Source organism: Pelobates fuscus, chromosome 1, assembly GCF_036172605.1.
Source record: "Pelobates fuscus isolate aPelFus1 chromosome 1, aPelFus1.pri, whole genome shotgun sequence".
NCBI lineage: Eukaryota > Metazoa > Chordata > Amphibia > Anura > Pelobatidae > Pelobates > Pelobates fuscus.
In genome coordinates this window covers 417,518,218-417,533,070 of record NC_086317.1, presented here as the reverse complement: position 1 = coordinate 417,533,070, position 14,853 = coordinate 417,518,218, and the positions used below count along the sequence as shown (strand labels likewise).

Sequence of the window (14,853 nt, the reverse complement as noted above, 5' to 3'; positions counted from 1 at the left end):
GTGTGTATCAGGATGTATCAATATTGGACTGTGTGTATCAGGATGTATCACTATTAGAGTGTGTGTATCAGGATGTATCACTATTGGAGTGTGTGTATCAGGATGTATCACTATTGGACTGTGTGTATCAGGATGTATCAGTATTAGAGTGTGTGTTCCATGATGTATCACTATTGGACTGTGTGTATCAGGATGCATCAGTATTGGAGTGTGTGCATCAGGATGTATCATTATTAGAGTGTGTGTTCCATGATGTATCAGTATTAGAGTGTGTGTTCCATGATGTATCACTATTGGAGTGTGTGTATCAGGATGTATCACTATTAGAGTGTGTGTATCAGGATGTATCACTATTGGACTGTGTGTATCAGGATGTATCAGTATTAGAGTGTGTGTTCCATGATGTATCACTATTGGAGTGTGTGTATCAGGATGTGTGCCCTTCTCTCCCCGCCCAGCAGGAGGAGTCTGCTGGTGGCTGCTCTGCTCTGCACTGTTACACTGTAACTCTGGTGTGAAGCTTGCTGTGGTGTTGTGCTGTGTCGTGTTATGGTATTTGTCCTGTATGGGCTGTGCGGGGAGTTGTGCGTTGGGAGGACCAGCAACTGGACATACTAAAAGGACAATGCATCTGACTGAGGTACCGGATATCATTCTACAATAACCATTTAATTTCTGGCTCAATGAAAACTTAAAAAAAACCAAAAACCATCTAAGTAGTTAATTCATTCTCATTATTCCAGCTTATAAAAGATAACTTAAGCGAGTTAAAATAAAACACACAGAGAACTGTAATGCAATAAAATAGATTGCTGAAAGATCAAATAAGACAATTGGTTGCAGCACTGCAGGAGTTTAAGGTATCCTAATTGATGCTTCTGACACTTTAATGATATCGTTTTCTGACAGACGCAGACCCTTTCAGATCAGTAGATACTGCGCCTGAGCCAATGCAGGAACCTCTAAGGAGCTCTGTGCTGATTGACAGAGCTCCAGGTTGTACATGGTGAGATCTTGCTACCAGCACTAGGAAGTGGCTGGAAGTGTGAGTGGGTCAGTCAGTCAGTCAGTGCATGTCCTGCAGACCTATCCAGCTCTGAGCTTCTCTGTCTGCCTGCTATTAGTTGCGGTTAATTAGAACAGCTGTGGGGTTGCTGACATTCATAATGAAGTCTGTGCAATCCCTCACACAGTTACCACATTATATGGGCTCAGAGCAAAGGCTGAGAACTCACATACAGGACATTTACTGCTCTGGAGCAAAAGTAGCTGTTTTCATTCTTGTCAACAGGCTGGGATTTATTTGGTAAATATGTTTCTGTTGTTTTAAATATTTTAATGGTTCTAACCATTTATTATTGTACCTATATCGTATGTTTCAAGAGTAGCATTAGTTTGCTCAAGTTGTGATTCAAATAGCCCCCACCACCCCCCAGTTGTTACAGATCTCCAGAATGTTGATGTTTGTCAACCCTAAGGCTGGCAAAACATCTCTCCAGATCTTTTGACAAATCTTGTTTTAAAGGGGTTACAGTGGCTTTAAAGAGTGCTAACAGATATGATTAACCTCTAGTTAAACAGGGTGCCAAGCAGCTTTAGGTCATAGTGCTGCAGGGCAATATGTTGCTCACCCCTCTGGCACAGTGTAGGTTAATGCACATGTATCAGAGAGAGTTACTAATACTCCCAGGGGTGCATAGACAGGGGATATGTGTATCATAGGGCGGGAATGCCCAGATGGAAAGGCTGAGGAATGGAAAGTAAAGAACACTGAATGAATTCATCATGGGAAGGAGGGAGTTTAAATTGCTTGCCAAATCCTACTATATCCACAAGGGGTAGATTCCTCTCTCTATATTGCCCCATAAGAACATGTCCTTGATCAGATCCATCCTAGCTACTTCTAAGACTGAATTCCTGGAACATCTTTTGATCTAAAAGTAGTATTAATGGACTTTAAAGGGACTGTCATATAATCTCTCCAATAAATTCCTCTGCACCCTAGAGCAGTGCTGCCTAACGTTTGGCATCCAGCTGTTGTGGACTCCATCTCTCATGATTCTAAGCCACACAGCTGTATGTCAGAGGTTAGCCACCAATATCTTAAGGCAGGTTCTCTAAACTCTGGCCCTCCAAATGTTGCTGAACTACAACTCCCATAGTTCTCTGGCTATCTATTTCATTTAAAGAATCATTGGAGTTGTAGTGTGGCAACATCTGAAGGGCCAGCGTTTGGAGAAGTCTGCCTTAAGGGATAGCAGGGTGCTTGCAGTTGCTGTGGATTAAAACTCCAGAAAACCGCTGGACAATATGTCCGGTCATCATACACACTACAAACCCTCATCATGCTTAGCCATCTTTGAAACATAGAATGTGACGGCAGATAAGAACCATTCGGTCCCTCTAGTCTGCTGAAAAATCCGTAATCTTCACACAGACATGTCCATGAAGACTGACAAGTTGATTGGTGGGATTTGTAGTCCAAGGAGAAGTTGCCTATTCCTGCCCCCACTCATGCAATTTCCTTGCCCCCCTTTCAGTGCCAGAGGCCAAAGTAAAGCCATGTGTCACACATAGGATTGACCTTAATATAGAATGCTGCCTTTGTACTAAAATAGCCAAGACCCCATTTATAAGTTAAAATGTCTTTCTCACGTCTAATTTGCAACCATAAAAAAGTGTTACTGTTTCAAATGCGTTTAAAAAAAATAAAATAAAAAATATGCAATTGTATTGGTTGTCAAAGAATAATAACATGAAATGGTATTTCCCAAACCGGTGATAGTCATTTTATTGATCTCTGAATGTAGGGTTGACATTGCTGCACTAAGGTTTGAAAAGGTACATTTAAACACAAGTGCAGGAACAGAACTGACATTATCCCAAGAATATTTATCCATGAACTGAAGAAAAATGATGACCGTGAATTCATAGAGTGGAAAATATACTGACTAGAAAACAGCTCTCTTTTATTTTTTTCAAGTAAGCCATTGGGATATGACCTGTACTGCCATATACATAGGGCCACCATGTCTTCTGTGCATGGTTAAAAATAATAATAATATTAGTTTAACCATTAAATGCCAGAAATGTGTCTATCTGTGCACAAAAGTGGCTAACAATTTGGCTATGCATTTTTATTTCAGAGCCCTCACTCTCAAATCTGAAAGCAACTTAGAACTAATCTGATTTGTAGAAATCACTGTAGGTTTAAGACAGCCTCTCAGAGTTGTCAATAAAGTAGATGAAATTATCTGTTCTGTCAGTTTTGTACAAGTTGTCCGGCCATTGCATCCAGAATGTTTACACAACTTGGTTTGAATTCTGCCAGAAGAGAGAGCTAATCTGTGGCCTGCGCATGCAGGCCGTATAAACTGCTGTCAGTTTATAGTGCAGTTTCACTCATCCTGTGTGATAGGTTTGAAGAGGCTTTGCCACTTTCTAGTATTTCATAAAACTCAATCATGAAATACTAATGCTGACTGCGTTGGAATTTAATTGATATTCTATAAGACAAAGTTTGTTTTATGGAGTAGCCTGAGGTTGATAAAAGGCAGATATCCACTGACAACTTTTGTCCAATCCCATCTGCCTTAACTGATGGCTGTGGGATTCAGGCATTATCTTGCGGTGATCTATGGAGGCTCCCCTGGTCTTGCGAGTTCCTTCATAGAATCCAATGTTGTATGCAAAAGTACAGCACTGATGCATCTCATTGCAGACAAATTGCGAGGCTCTGTAACATGTCCCACAGATGAAGATGGTGTCTGCCTTGAGGGAATCCTTCAGGTTTGTAAAACTGACCGCACCCCTCGGCCCCCGGACCTTAAATGGAGATGTTGCCAAAATATGCAAAGTGACAAATATCCACTTTAAATGCTCTTGATGAATAAACTACTTATCCCACAAACCGCAGAAGTTTATGGGATAAGACTAGTTCACACAGATCACAATGAGACAATCCTGACCTTTTAAAGGCAATCTAATGAAAAATAAAAAAGGACTGTGCTCCATCGCTTTTTGTTCTGCAAATATTAAATGCCACAAGTCTTAAATGGTCATGGAAGGCACAAATGGTGCTGTTTTAGGTCTTGATACTGTCTTGACAGGAGTTTCAGTTTATCTGAATTCCACATCCCAAATAACTATGTACACACTTAAAGCTGGTCCCAATAATGACCTTGCAGCGGTTATTTGCAGAAGGAATAGCAAGTGAGATCTTGATAGAATGCAGGATTGTGAAGAAATAACCTTGAGGTTTGTATATAGCGAAAAAAAAATGATATTTAGACTTCTGTTGGTATGGAGAACTGAAGGGGGGTTTGTGTTCAGTGGCCACTGCTATTTTGTTAATGCATATTTACAGAGCGATTGAGGTTAGTGACGTGATATCGTAGGGGGCTGCAGGAAGGAGTGGGGGGTCAGTCACAGACCCTGTATATACACAGCCTTCCATCATCCTACATAAAACATAACATTGTGTAAGCTTCCTGTCTCTTGTCTCTAAACATTCCAAGGAAAAAGCACTTTTTTATTTTTTTTCGAAGTAAGACTGGGAGGCTCTATTCCCAAGAGTTGAAGGTGCTTTCTCAGGAAATCAGTGGGTGCCATACGGTTTCCATCACTAGACTTTGAAGACCGTAGTGGAAATTAATTCCGCAGTTAATAGACTCATTATTCCACTGAAAGTTATTTTCATCTTCCAATTTTTGAATACCTGAATTAGACTACTAATGCAAATTATTGAAGTATTGCAGTATCTAGCTGTATTTTAATGAAAAAAAATGTAACTGTATTTATTTATATGATTTTACTGTGTTGGTAGGACAAGCTTGCGGGAGATTCTCCCTTTATCAAGTCTAAAGCATTTCTTAAATACTTAAGACTTGATAAAGGCAGCAACTCCTGAAAGCATGTCATTCCAAAATTCTTTTGGTTCAATTTAAAAGGGGGAAAAAAATCACCAAATTCTGCAATGTTCTATTATTCCTTTATTGCTCTTTAGTGTAATACAGGAATTATTGTCCTAGCTTTCGAGTTTCATTTAAGTCTGTTTCTATATGAAAATTAGGTGCAGCTAACAAACCATTTTTAAAATGCAGTCACTTGTCAGCTCCTACTATCCTCAGCCAGCATTTGAAGTTGTAGTTTGATAACCGCTGTGAATCAGCCGGTTCATTGTCATTTTGATAGATTAGTGTTGGTTTGCCATAAAGAACAGCATCTGGAGGGCCAGCTGCCAACAGCCTTATCCTCAGGCAGGCGCTGGCTGCCTGAGAGTTATTGGACATGTAGCTGCTCAAAAGGAGGCAAACTCCTTCCAACTGACTGTCATAATCCGTTCATCTGTAGAACATCCGTAAAAGTTGTCTACTGTCAGCTGCTTTCTCTAGATGTGATGAAGTACAGATAAGCAAGTTTCTATATTCATGTGTCCTATTTTGGAGACAAAATGTTCATTTCTTTGCATAGGAATCTATATTCAGCAATCTGATAAGTTCTGTTAAAAAAAACCCAAAAAAGAGCAATTAAACAGTTTTAGGAATAAGTTGAATTTTAGTTCCTCGATATTGAGGTAGAATAGAAGTACAAAAAGTTATTTAAATGTTTTTCGTTGTGTGTTTCTGTGCTGAAGGCATTCTGACAAAGAGAACGTAATTGCAGAAAATGTGAAAATGCTTTGTCTTGTTGCATGTTTTGCAGACACAGATGATATCCTGTGTTCCTGACAGCCAGGCTATAACTTTGATTTAACTGGGTGCTGAGTGGTCCTAAAGAAGGCGTTTTAATGTGTTGCCCATCCCTGCAGCTATAACAGTGCTACTGAGATCCAAAATTAGCAGGGGGTTGAACATTATCTGAGCGTTCTTTAAGACAGAGAGGATCCTGCATGACTTTGTACATAGCATAATCCCATTGCGAGAGCAGGGCGGTGTGAAAAACCTAGGATTACACAAGATTCTTTTTAAATTCTGTCCCAAAAACAGGAATAGAAGGAAGCTTGTTCCGACCTGCAAAAGTCATGGAAATATTGGAGAGCCCTCACTTTTAATTCCCTGATTTGATACGTCTTTCAGGATTAGACCCAACTTTCTTCAAAGTATCCTTGTTTCGTGATCCCAAAGGCATTGGGAGCAGTAATTTGTATGGTAAGAGCTGATGTGAGGTTATATGTATGTTCGATGTGTGTAATCTGTGTCAGAACTGTAAACATGACATTTACATACAGGGCTATTTACTACATAGCTGTAAGAATGACTGGAAATTCAACAAAAATTTCCACATTTAGGCCAGAATAGCCGAATTAAATAAAATCTCCAATTCATTTTGGCCTTAAATTTGCAATTCACTCTGAATTCTAACGTTCGTAAATAACCCTGTTGTAGTTTTTTTCGGTAAAAATGTCATTAAAAAAGTGTTTTTTGCATTTTCAATTTTTGCACAATATAATGCTCCTTGCCATTTAAACTCTGATGTTTGGAAAAGAAACAAATTTGAAAAAGCATATATTTGCTCTAATCATTCTTTTGAATTGAGCAAACAGATTTAATGAGAGAAGCGTATAAAATGTGATGTGGAGATAGTAAAGATAATATCATCATATATGGTAAAATGAATGTACAAACATAAGGTTCATTTTGAGAGATGCTGTGTATAATGCCCTAGAACAGGCTTCCCCAAACTTCGGCCCTCCAGAATTTGTTGGCGCTATATAAATAATAATAATAATAACTACAACTCCCATGATTCTCAGCCTATCTATTTCATTCATAGAATCATGGGAGTTGTAGTTCAGGAACATCTGGGGGGCCGAAGTTTGGGGAAGCCTGTCCTAGAGGGACAGTATAAAGCAGAGCTTTGTTACTTAGATGTTGGTAAATTTTGACCGGGGGACTGTGGGCTGTCTTGTTTTGTACAGCACATTAGCTATTTGCATATTCCTGTTGTAGCATTTTTTTTTTTTTTTTTTTTTTATCCATGTCATGCATTGTCCCTATTCACACTGTACTATATGTGTTTTTGTGTGCTCGCTTCTATGTGGGTTGTGATCCATATTGAAGACTTGATTTCCATAATTGTTTTTGTTTTTTTTGTACAGTCAATACGTTATAATACTGAAGATATACTTTTTCTTGAGGTTAAGCTACAACTATGGTGGATGCACTGGTGTGTGTGTGTGTGTGTGTGTGTTTATGTACGTTTGTATGCAGGCCTCCAAACGTCCCAGTGAGGTGCATCCAGGGACAAAGTGCCAGTGTATCACTTGCACTGAGCTGAGGACACATGTACAACGCAGGGAGCATGTCAGCAGCATGTACTGTATGGTCTGCCCAGAGTGGCACCAGCCAGGAGGCTTTCTGCATGGTATTAATGAACCCCTCTGGGTGAATGTGACCATTTTGGGTGTCCTCAATGACATAAGTCCCATCACAACACTCCGGTCCACCTGTCACGATTGCATTCCTCCCAATATTGGGGAGGTTTACACCTTTTTATGCCAGAGACATGGACCAATATTCTTCTATTCTAGAACTCCCTAAAAGACCAGAGTTTGAGAATATCTCTTCCACTGCACCATCTGTAAACAAAATGATTGAGCAACTGATCTTCACTGTTGCATCAACATCAGTATGATAACATTCTGGTCAATTTGATGAATCCTAAAGACAAATCTGATCCGTTCATACTGAATATGCAATGTGAACTTCGTTATGGTTACATTTTCTAGCACAAAAAGATAAATTCAGAAATCTTACAACTTCATCTCTAATAAAGTTGTGGGGCCTTGAGTTCCCTTATGCCATCTTAAATTACAGTGTCAAACCATTTCTGGATGGTTTAATATGCAGGTTTTCTCCACAGGTATTCATCACCTCCTATCTCCTTTCATCATTTGTTTGGCTCATGCCGAAGCTTTGGTTTTGGCGACCATTGATGGAGAAAGTGCGCTCTCTTTGTATATAAAGCATGCAGAAATGGACAGGAAGTTAATTCCTGTTTGATTAAACGCTCAAATTGGGGAGATATGCAATCAAAATTATGGCTGGTGCCTAACATGTTCTTTCCGACACCTAAAAAAACAGTTAACCGCATAGGAATTTCATGCACTACAGTCTGTGTAGAGCAGGGGTGCCTAAGAGGTAGATCCCCAGATGTTGTAGAACTACAGCTTCCATGATGCTTTGTCATTCTAAAGGCATGCAAAGCGGCATGGGAGTTGTAGTTTTACAACATCTGAAGATCTACCTTTTTGGCACCCCTGGTGTAGCGTTTATATAAGAAACCAGAAACACCCAGTGTGTGGCAGCTTTGTGGACAAAAAACAATCTGGTCAGAAGAGAGGGGTGAAAACATAGTAGGCACATGACCTATCTAAAACTATCCAGATTTTTTATTTTATCTGTTTCCCATCAACTTTTGATGGCATAAGTGTGTAAAATACCTTCTTGGCACAACTTGGATCCATTAATACTAAGTGAGCATCAGAATACCACAGTGTATCTTGGTATTGTTGTCTGTGTGTGCTCTTTTATGGCCAATGTCTAACGACTTTCATCTGGATTCAGCCTGCGGGATAATGTACCATGTCACAAAGCATGCATCACTTCAAGCTGTTTCCATGAAAGAGACTTCAATGACTTCATTGACCTGTGCCATTCCAGAACTTAGGCTGATGGAGCACATCTGGGATGTGGTGGAACAGGAGGCTTGCACTCTGAGTGTGTACTCCAACAACAAAAAAATTACAAGAAATTCCATGAGGCTGCTGTTGAATCAGCTTGGACCATATTCTCGTGGAATGTTTCCAGTACATTAAATCCATGCCATGAATATTCAGCCTGTTCTGACAGTGAGAACTAAGTGACCAGTGTTGGTAGCTGAGTTTGTGTGGCTAAAAAACATCAATTTGAAATGGCTCAGGAAAGCTAACGAAAGATTGTAGTATTGTCACACTACCACAAGTGCAAGATGTAGTAGTGATGGTGCTTGGAGTGTTCCTTCTAACTTTGTTTAGTGTATACAATTGTGTTTTACTTTAACATCGACTCCTAGTGTTTAGTGCATTTGAAATCACACTATTTGTATTTCATATTGTTGAGCAGTGTATTCCCCCCCCACCCACCCACCACGGATGTCCATTCTGTCAGTATATAGTATTTCAGACATTTCGACACATACTATTTATAGCACTATATATATCCTGTATATTGCTTTCCCACAGTCTTGGGGTATGTCTTATTTAACATTTTTGGTATAATGAGACATAGGTCATGAACAGTCCAACTTCTGAAAATACTTAAAACATTTCCTTTGAGAAAATAAATCTGTAATCAGAGAATTTGTCTCAACAGCCACTAAATTAGTTTAAGAAATCTTGTGTACTTGTTGGTAAATACTAGTGCCCTATATATGTGGTAAAATAATGCTGATAACATCCTTATACCACTGTGATTCAGCACAGATATGTTTGTCAAGAACATTTTTTTTTAATTCATTAAATTTTTATTGGGTGCATTTAGTAAATATTAAATGTTATGGCCTTTCTTTCTCAATTATTAGAATGTTAAGCTGTTTACAGTGTGTAAGCCATCCTTTTCCCTATCCCCGAGTCAATTGATGTAATTTGACTATTTGAACAGTCAGACTGCACAGCAGGATTGTCTATTTAACATTCTGATAATGCAAAAGGGAAGACCATGATTTTAAATAGTCCTTCCTTTTGCATAACATAAACTTGAAAATTGGACATCTTGTGAGAAGCAAAACTAGATTTAGACAAATTTTGATAAAGGACTTCTTTATGCATGACAAAAACATAGCAAATCCTTTTTAATGGGATTGTGATTCATAAAATAAACTAAATCATTTGAGGACAGATCAGTGAGGATGCTGGATGAGGCACAAGAAGATTGCATGAAACCAGATGTTGGGTAAGTAGTTATAGTTGCAGACCTATTCATTTGCTATTCATTAAGCTAGCGCAATGTATAAATGAAATTACTTGTAAGTTAAAATGGACTTCTGCCATGATATCCATGACAGCGAGTCCTTTAACTGCTGACACATGTGCTGGCAGATTGAACTGGGACACATTTTTTGAGTCTTTAGTGTATATAGGTTCTAATTCCACATGCATTAAGTTTAGCTGGAGAAAGAACAGCGATGAATGCAGAAGATTATTTTTTGGGGGGGAATCTCTTACTCTGGCACGGAACCTTGCACATTTATGTATTGTGGTACCACTGTAAACGCTGCAAGAATTTTGTATTCTTTTGGAAGACAAGGTGTGGCAGTCTCTGCCAATCTGGTAATCAATTCACTCAAATGGATAGTTTAAATATTTCTCAATAAATTATTTGTATGTGGTTGTCAGTTTTACAGTGGTGAATCATGTCTGTAAGTATTTTGGTATAATAAGCATCACTGCCACCTGTTGTGCAGTTATAGTCGCATTGTTCATGAATATGTCTCTACGTGGTAAATAATTTTTTGTTTTGTTTTTCTCCGGTAGAATTTAAAAAATAAAAAAAATTTTAAAGAAAAATTCTGTTTATGGTTGATTTGATGCAATACGGTTCTACAGGAACTTAGTGAAGCGAACTGGTGTGTGGCATGCTTGACTGAGAATATAATTTGGAAATGCCACGGCAAAGAGTATATTGCAGCTGTCAATTTTACTCCTACCCCCAACTTTATTTCTGATTAAAACTTAAACTCTGAGCCTTCTGTAGCATTTAGCACAGACTGTTCTATTTCTATTCTGTTGAACACAAGCTTTTTAAAAGTAGAACAATCGCCAAAAAAATGTTCTGTTGGTTTCCGTGGAAATTTGTGAAAAAAATTTATTCTTTAGAACTTTGCTCATTTTTCTATCCAAGACACTTTATATAAACCTCCCTTAGTGTATCCCGCCATTGCCCTTACTCCTCGGAGAGCTCTGCGTACTATCATGGAGCCTCTTCTTTCACTGCTCTGCATGCTGTCACCGACACTGCTGTATACTGTAGATTGTCACAAAGCAACCATCTCCAAGACAAGTGCTCTGTTTACCATCATCGATTCTACTATTCCAGTTATCTGTATATTGTTACCTAGTATTGACCGCAACTTGTCCTGTAATCCATCACGGAGATAATGTATGCTCTACATTCTGGAACTGAACTTGGATTTGTATTTCATAATCTACATCTTATCTCTTAACTCTGGCTCACATTAATGTTTACGGTGCTGGCCTCAATACCCATAGTATTGTAAATCGTAAATTAAAACAAACCAGGACTTCCTTCTAGTTTCGTCCTCTTTAAATGATCTCTTGTGTTTAGTTGAGAGTACGCTCCATACAATTCTTAAACTCTAACGATGTTCTTATATTGCACTACTGACACCTCATCCAATTTATGCCATTTTATTCCATATTTGCAATTCCATCCCATTTTTCTATATTTCACCACGTAGATCTTGACACATTTCATTCCTCTCCTAGCTAATTAAATCACTGGTGTGTGTGTGTGTGTGTGTGTTTTTTGTTTTTGTTTTTTGGCATTTCATGAGCTGATATACGGAATGGTTACACCTCACTATGTGGATGCTTTTGCATGTGTTCATAATTGACAAATTTGTCAGGACACTTAATTTCCTTCCCTAATCATCTCATAAGTTAGCAGTTAAAATTAAAAAATGTTTACATTATAAGCCAGAATAATTAATTTACAGGTAATTTTTGTTGTTTTGCATATAATTACATTTTAGAAAAGTGAGGATCATCCATGTAGTTCTAAACCAGACTTAAGTTTAGTGTGTGTGTGTATATATAATAGAACGAGGCAGGTGCTTGGTATTGCCAATATCCATCACGATTCTATTCTCTGGCATTCCCCTCTAGTATTTTCGGCACTGTCACAATTTGCTCCAATATTCTTTGTTCGTTTACTTATGCTGTGACATTGTAACTCCTCCAAAATTGTAATCAACCCACCCTGTATAAGCTCGAGGTAGTTATCTGAGAAGGTGCTAGGAGTCTGGAGTGTTTGGGTGTTCCTTTTCTAAGTTCTTCTATAGACTTGTTTTACTAACCTAACCTAAACCTTATTGGTCCATATAATATAATCCAAGAACTACATTTTGTTCTTCATATCATCGTCCTAATCGCCACTCGATACATATATTTCTTTTCCATGCATTTTTAACAAGACCAGTATGCCAAAAGCCAGACTCATCCTCTTTCTTCCAATTTGCCAAAATTGGCCCGCTGGGATCAGTCCCATAATAATGAAATGCATGCATTATTTGAAAACCGTGCTATCTTGTTCTCCAGCTGTGTGACTACACAACATCTGCAAGTGCTCCCTGTAGTTTAACTATTCTGCAACCACAATGCACAGCTGGACTAGAAAGCTGTTAACCTAAAGTGCCCCTTGGGGGGAATAAAGAGGAGGGAATCCACTTTTGTTTAATAATTTCTGGCTAATGACAGTCCTATTTCCAAGCCCTCCCAGAAAATCATGTGTACAAAGTTTTTCGAAGTTCCTATTGGATTTGGATCCTAAAAGTGAGTGTAATCGACAGACATTCTTTTAATAAGAGTGATTGTTGCCACATCTGTATTTGTGTATTTATATTCTAACCTCAAAACCAATTTCCTTTACTTTTCTGTACACCATTCCCATAATATTTCCCCTAATGCTCTCGAGCCATCCTCCTCAATGTATTTTCTTCCTTATCCCAACATCTGTACGTTTTCCCAACATCTGTTCAGTTCTCTTCGACATTTTCTTTAACTCTCTCTCCAGTTTGTTTTTCTTCTTCTTATTCTCCAGCTCCTCTTGTACCCTTTTCATATTCTAATAATAATTCAACCAGCTTTACGATATGTCTTTCTGTACCTGCGATCAGGTACATACTTTAAGTTACTACTGGGTGGACAATTTGTAAGGAGAGATGTTTTGGCATCCTGTTAAAGGGATACTGTAAGTACTATAACCATTTCATCTCAATGAGCTGGATTTCCCTGGCGCTGTCCCTTTATTCAGGGTTAAACTATCTTCAAGCAGTTTAACAATGAATGAGAGCTACCCACAGCCCAGCCACCTCTGCAGAGCCGACTTTAGCTCTGTCCCCAAAGAAGCTACCCAATTTGCCCTCTGCCTGCAACAATTGCTTTTTAGGATAGCCGATCCTAAAAGAAATTGTTGCGGGCAGTAGGCCCGCACACTAAGGGTGCCCATCGAGTAGCCAATGGACTTATGGCCACTCAGTGAGAATTTGTCAGCAGGGGCCTGGCCGCGCTGTTAAACGGCCACAGTACCGGACCAGGCCCTTGCTGACAAATTCTCACTGGGTGGTCCTAAGTGCATCGGCTTCTTGATGGGCACCCTTAGTGTGCAGGCCTGCTCCTAATCGTCAGCCTGGGTGAAAGTGACAGCCTGTAACTTCCTCCCAGAGAGACAGGAGCCACGAGGGAGCGCGAAGAGGTGGTAGGGGGCTCAAGCAAATGTTTGCCCAGGGTCCAATCAATTTAAAGAAGGCCCTGCTCCTCTTTACCAATGTATACAGGAAATGTCAGCTATGATAGGCTGATCACTGCTCATTGCATTAAGATGACACTTTTTATGGTGCTTACTGTGTTCCTTTTTATATACTCTTTTAATCAAATATACCAAGTTTTGGATTGAATCTGATGAAGGTAGATCTGAGCCAATCTTGATAAAGGCCAGACCTAGAGAGTGGAACAATAAAGAATTAGGAATACACTTTTGTAATCCTAAAATAAAATAAACAATTGTGTAACATTGTGATGATCAATGTGTTCCGAGATCACTTGTAGGTTATTGCGCATCTGCAGTAAAACTACATGCAGCACCAAGCGACATCTCCTCATCTCCTTTTCTCTGAAAAGACAGTGTTTACATTGCCAAGCATGCAGGAACAGGCTACATGCACCAGAAAAACAACGTTAAGCTCTAGTGGTTCTGGTGATTATGGTGATACTGCAATTGTTTTATTTTCTTATGATGGGTGATAGTTCCAGATGTTATGGCGACTATCCAGGTTGAATGAACTTTGCTCATAATTGACTTTATGCGGGTTTATGCTAATTCTTCATTCCATGTTTTACTAAATCATTACATTGAGTACTTAATTGATGTTCTAATTCACGACCCTACATTGTATCATATTTTCTGTTTTGTACGTCTTTGCTTTGCCTTCCTCCATTTTTCTAGCAATACCTTTTTTCTTTTTGGATCTTATTTCTCTCTTTATATTTCCAAATTCAGTTGCTGACTTGTTCGTGCTGTCTACTTTATGCCTTAGTCTTTTTTTTGTTCTTGTTGAATTACCCCCTTCAATGACATACTGCTTTCTGAGGATCATGTGCCTTGCACTTGTGTCCCTCTATACTGCACCTCTTTTGCCCTAATTTTCCCAATCTTCATCCCTTATTCATACAACAATATTGTATTTTAATATACAAAATTTAAATATATTTTATCCTTTTGGGGTTCCTCCTCTTTATCACTCAGACTTGCTTGGGTTGGGCTACCAGTTTGCTCTGTACTAATATAAACTCTACCATGGCTGATAGCCCACTATAGAGTCATACAGCAACCAGTATATCATTACGGGAACAGTGCACAACAAGAGTATATTTCTGTGCGAAAGGTTAATATGAAAATACATAGTGGGAGCTTCAGTACGCCAGGGCAGTGACCTTCTCCAAAACTTTAATTTAGCCCCGCACTGTGATCCAGGCGTGGGGACACAGCACAGACAAACTATTATCTGATGTTAATATAGCTGACTGAGAGAGCTCTGTGTTGAAACTCATGATTCTGGGAAACAAGACTGCAAAAA

At 38.9% G+C, this 14,853-nt stretch overlaps 1 protein-coding gene across 1 annotated transcript in view; it reads left to right on the top strand.

Annotated features, from left to right (window-relative positions):
• The first annotated feature begins 525 nt into the window (after positions 1-525).
• TNS2 (tensin 2) overlaps positions 526-14,853 on the top strand; it is a 140,902-nt gene continuing 126,574 nt past the window's right edge. The window contains exon 1 of the mRNA XM_063437851.1: positions 526-640. Within this exon, the coding sequence (XP_063293921.1) occupies positions 566-640 (75 nt within the window). The 5' untranslated portion in view covers positions 526-565. The remainder of the gene's footprint in view (positions 641-14,853) is intronic.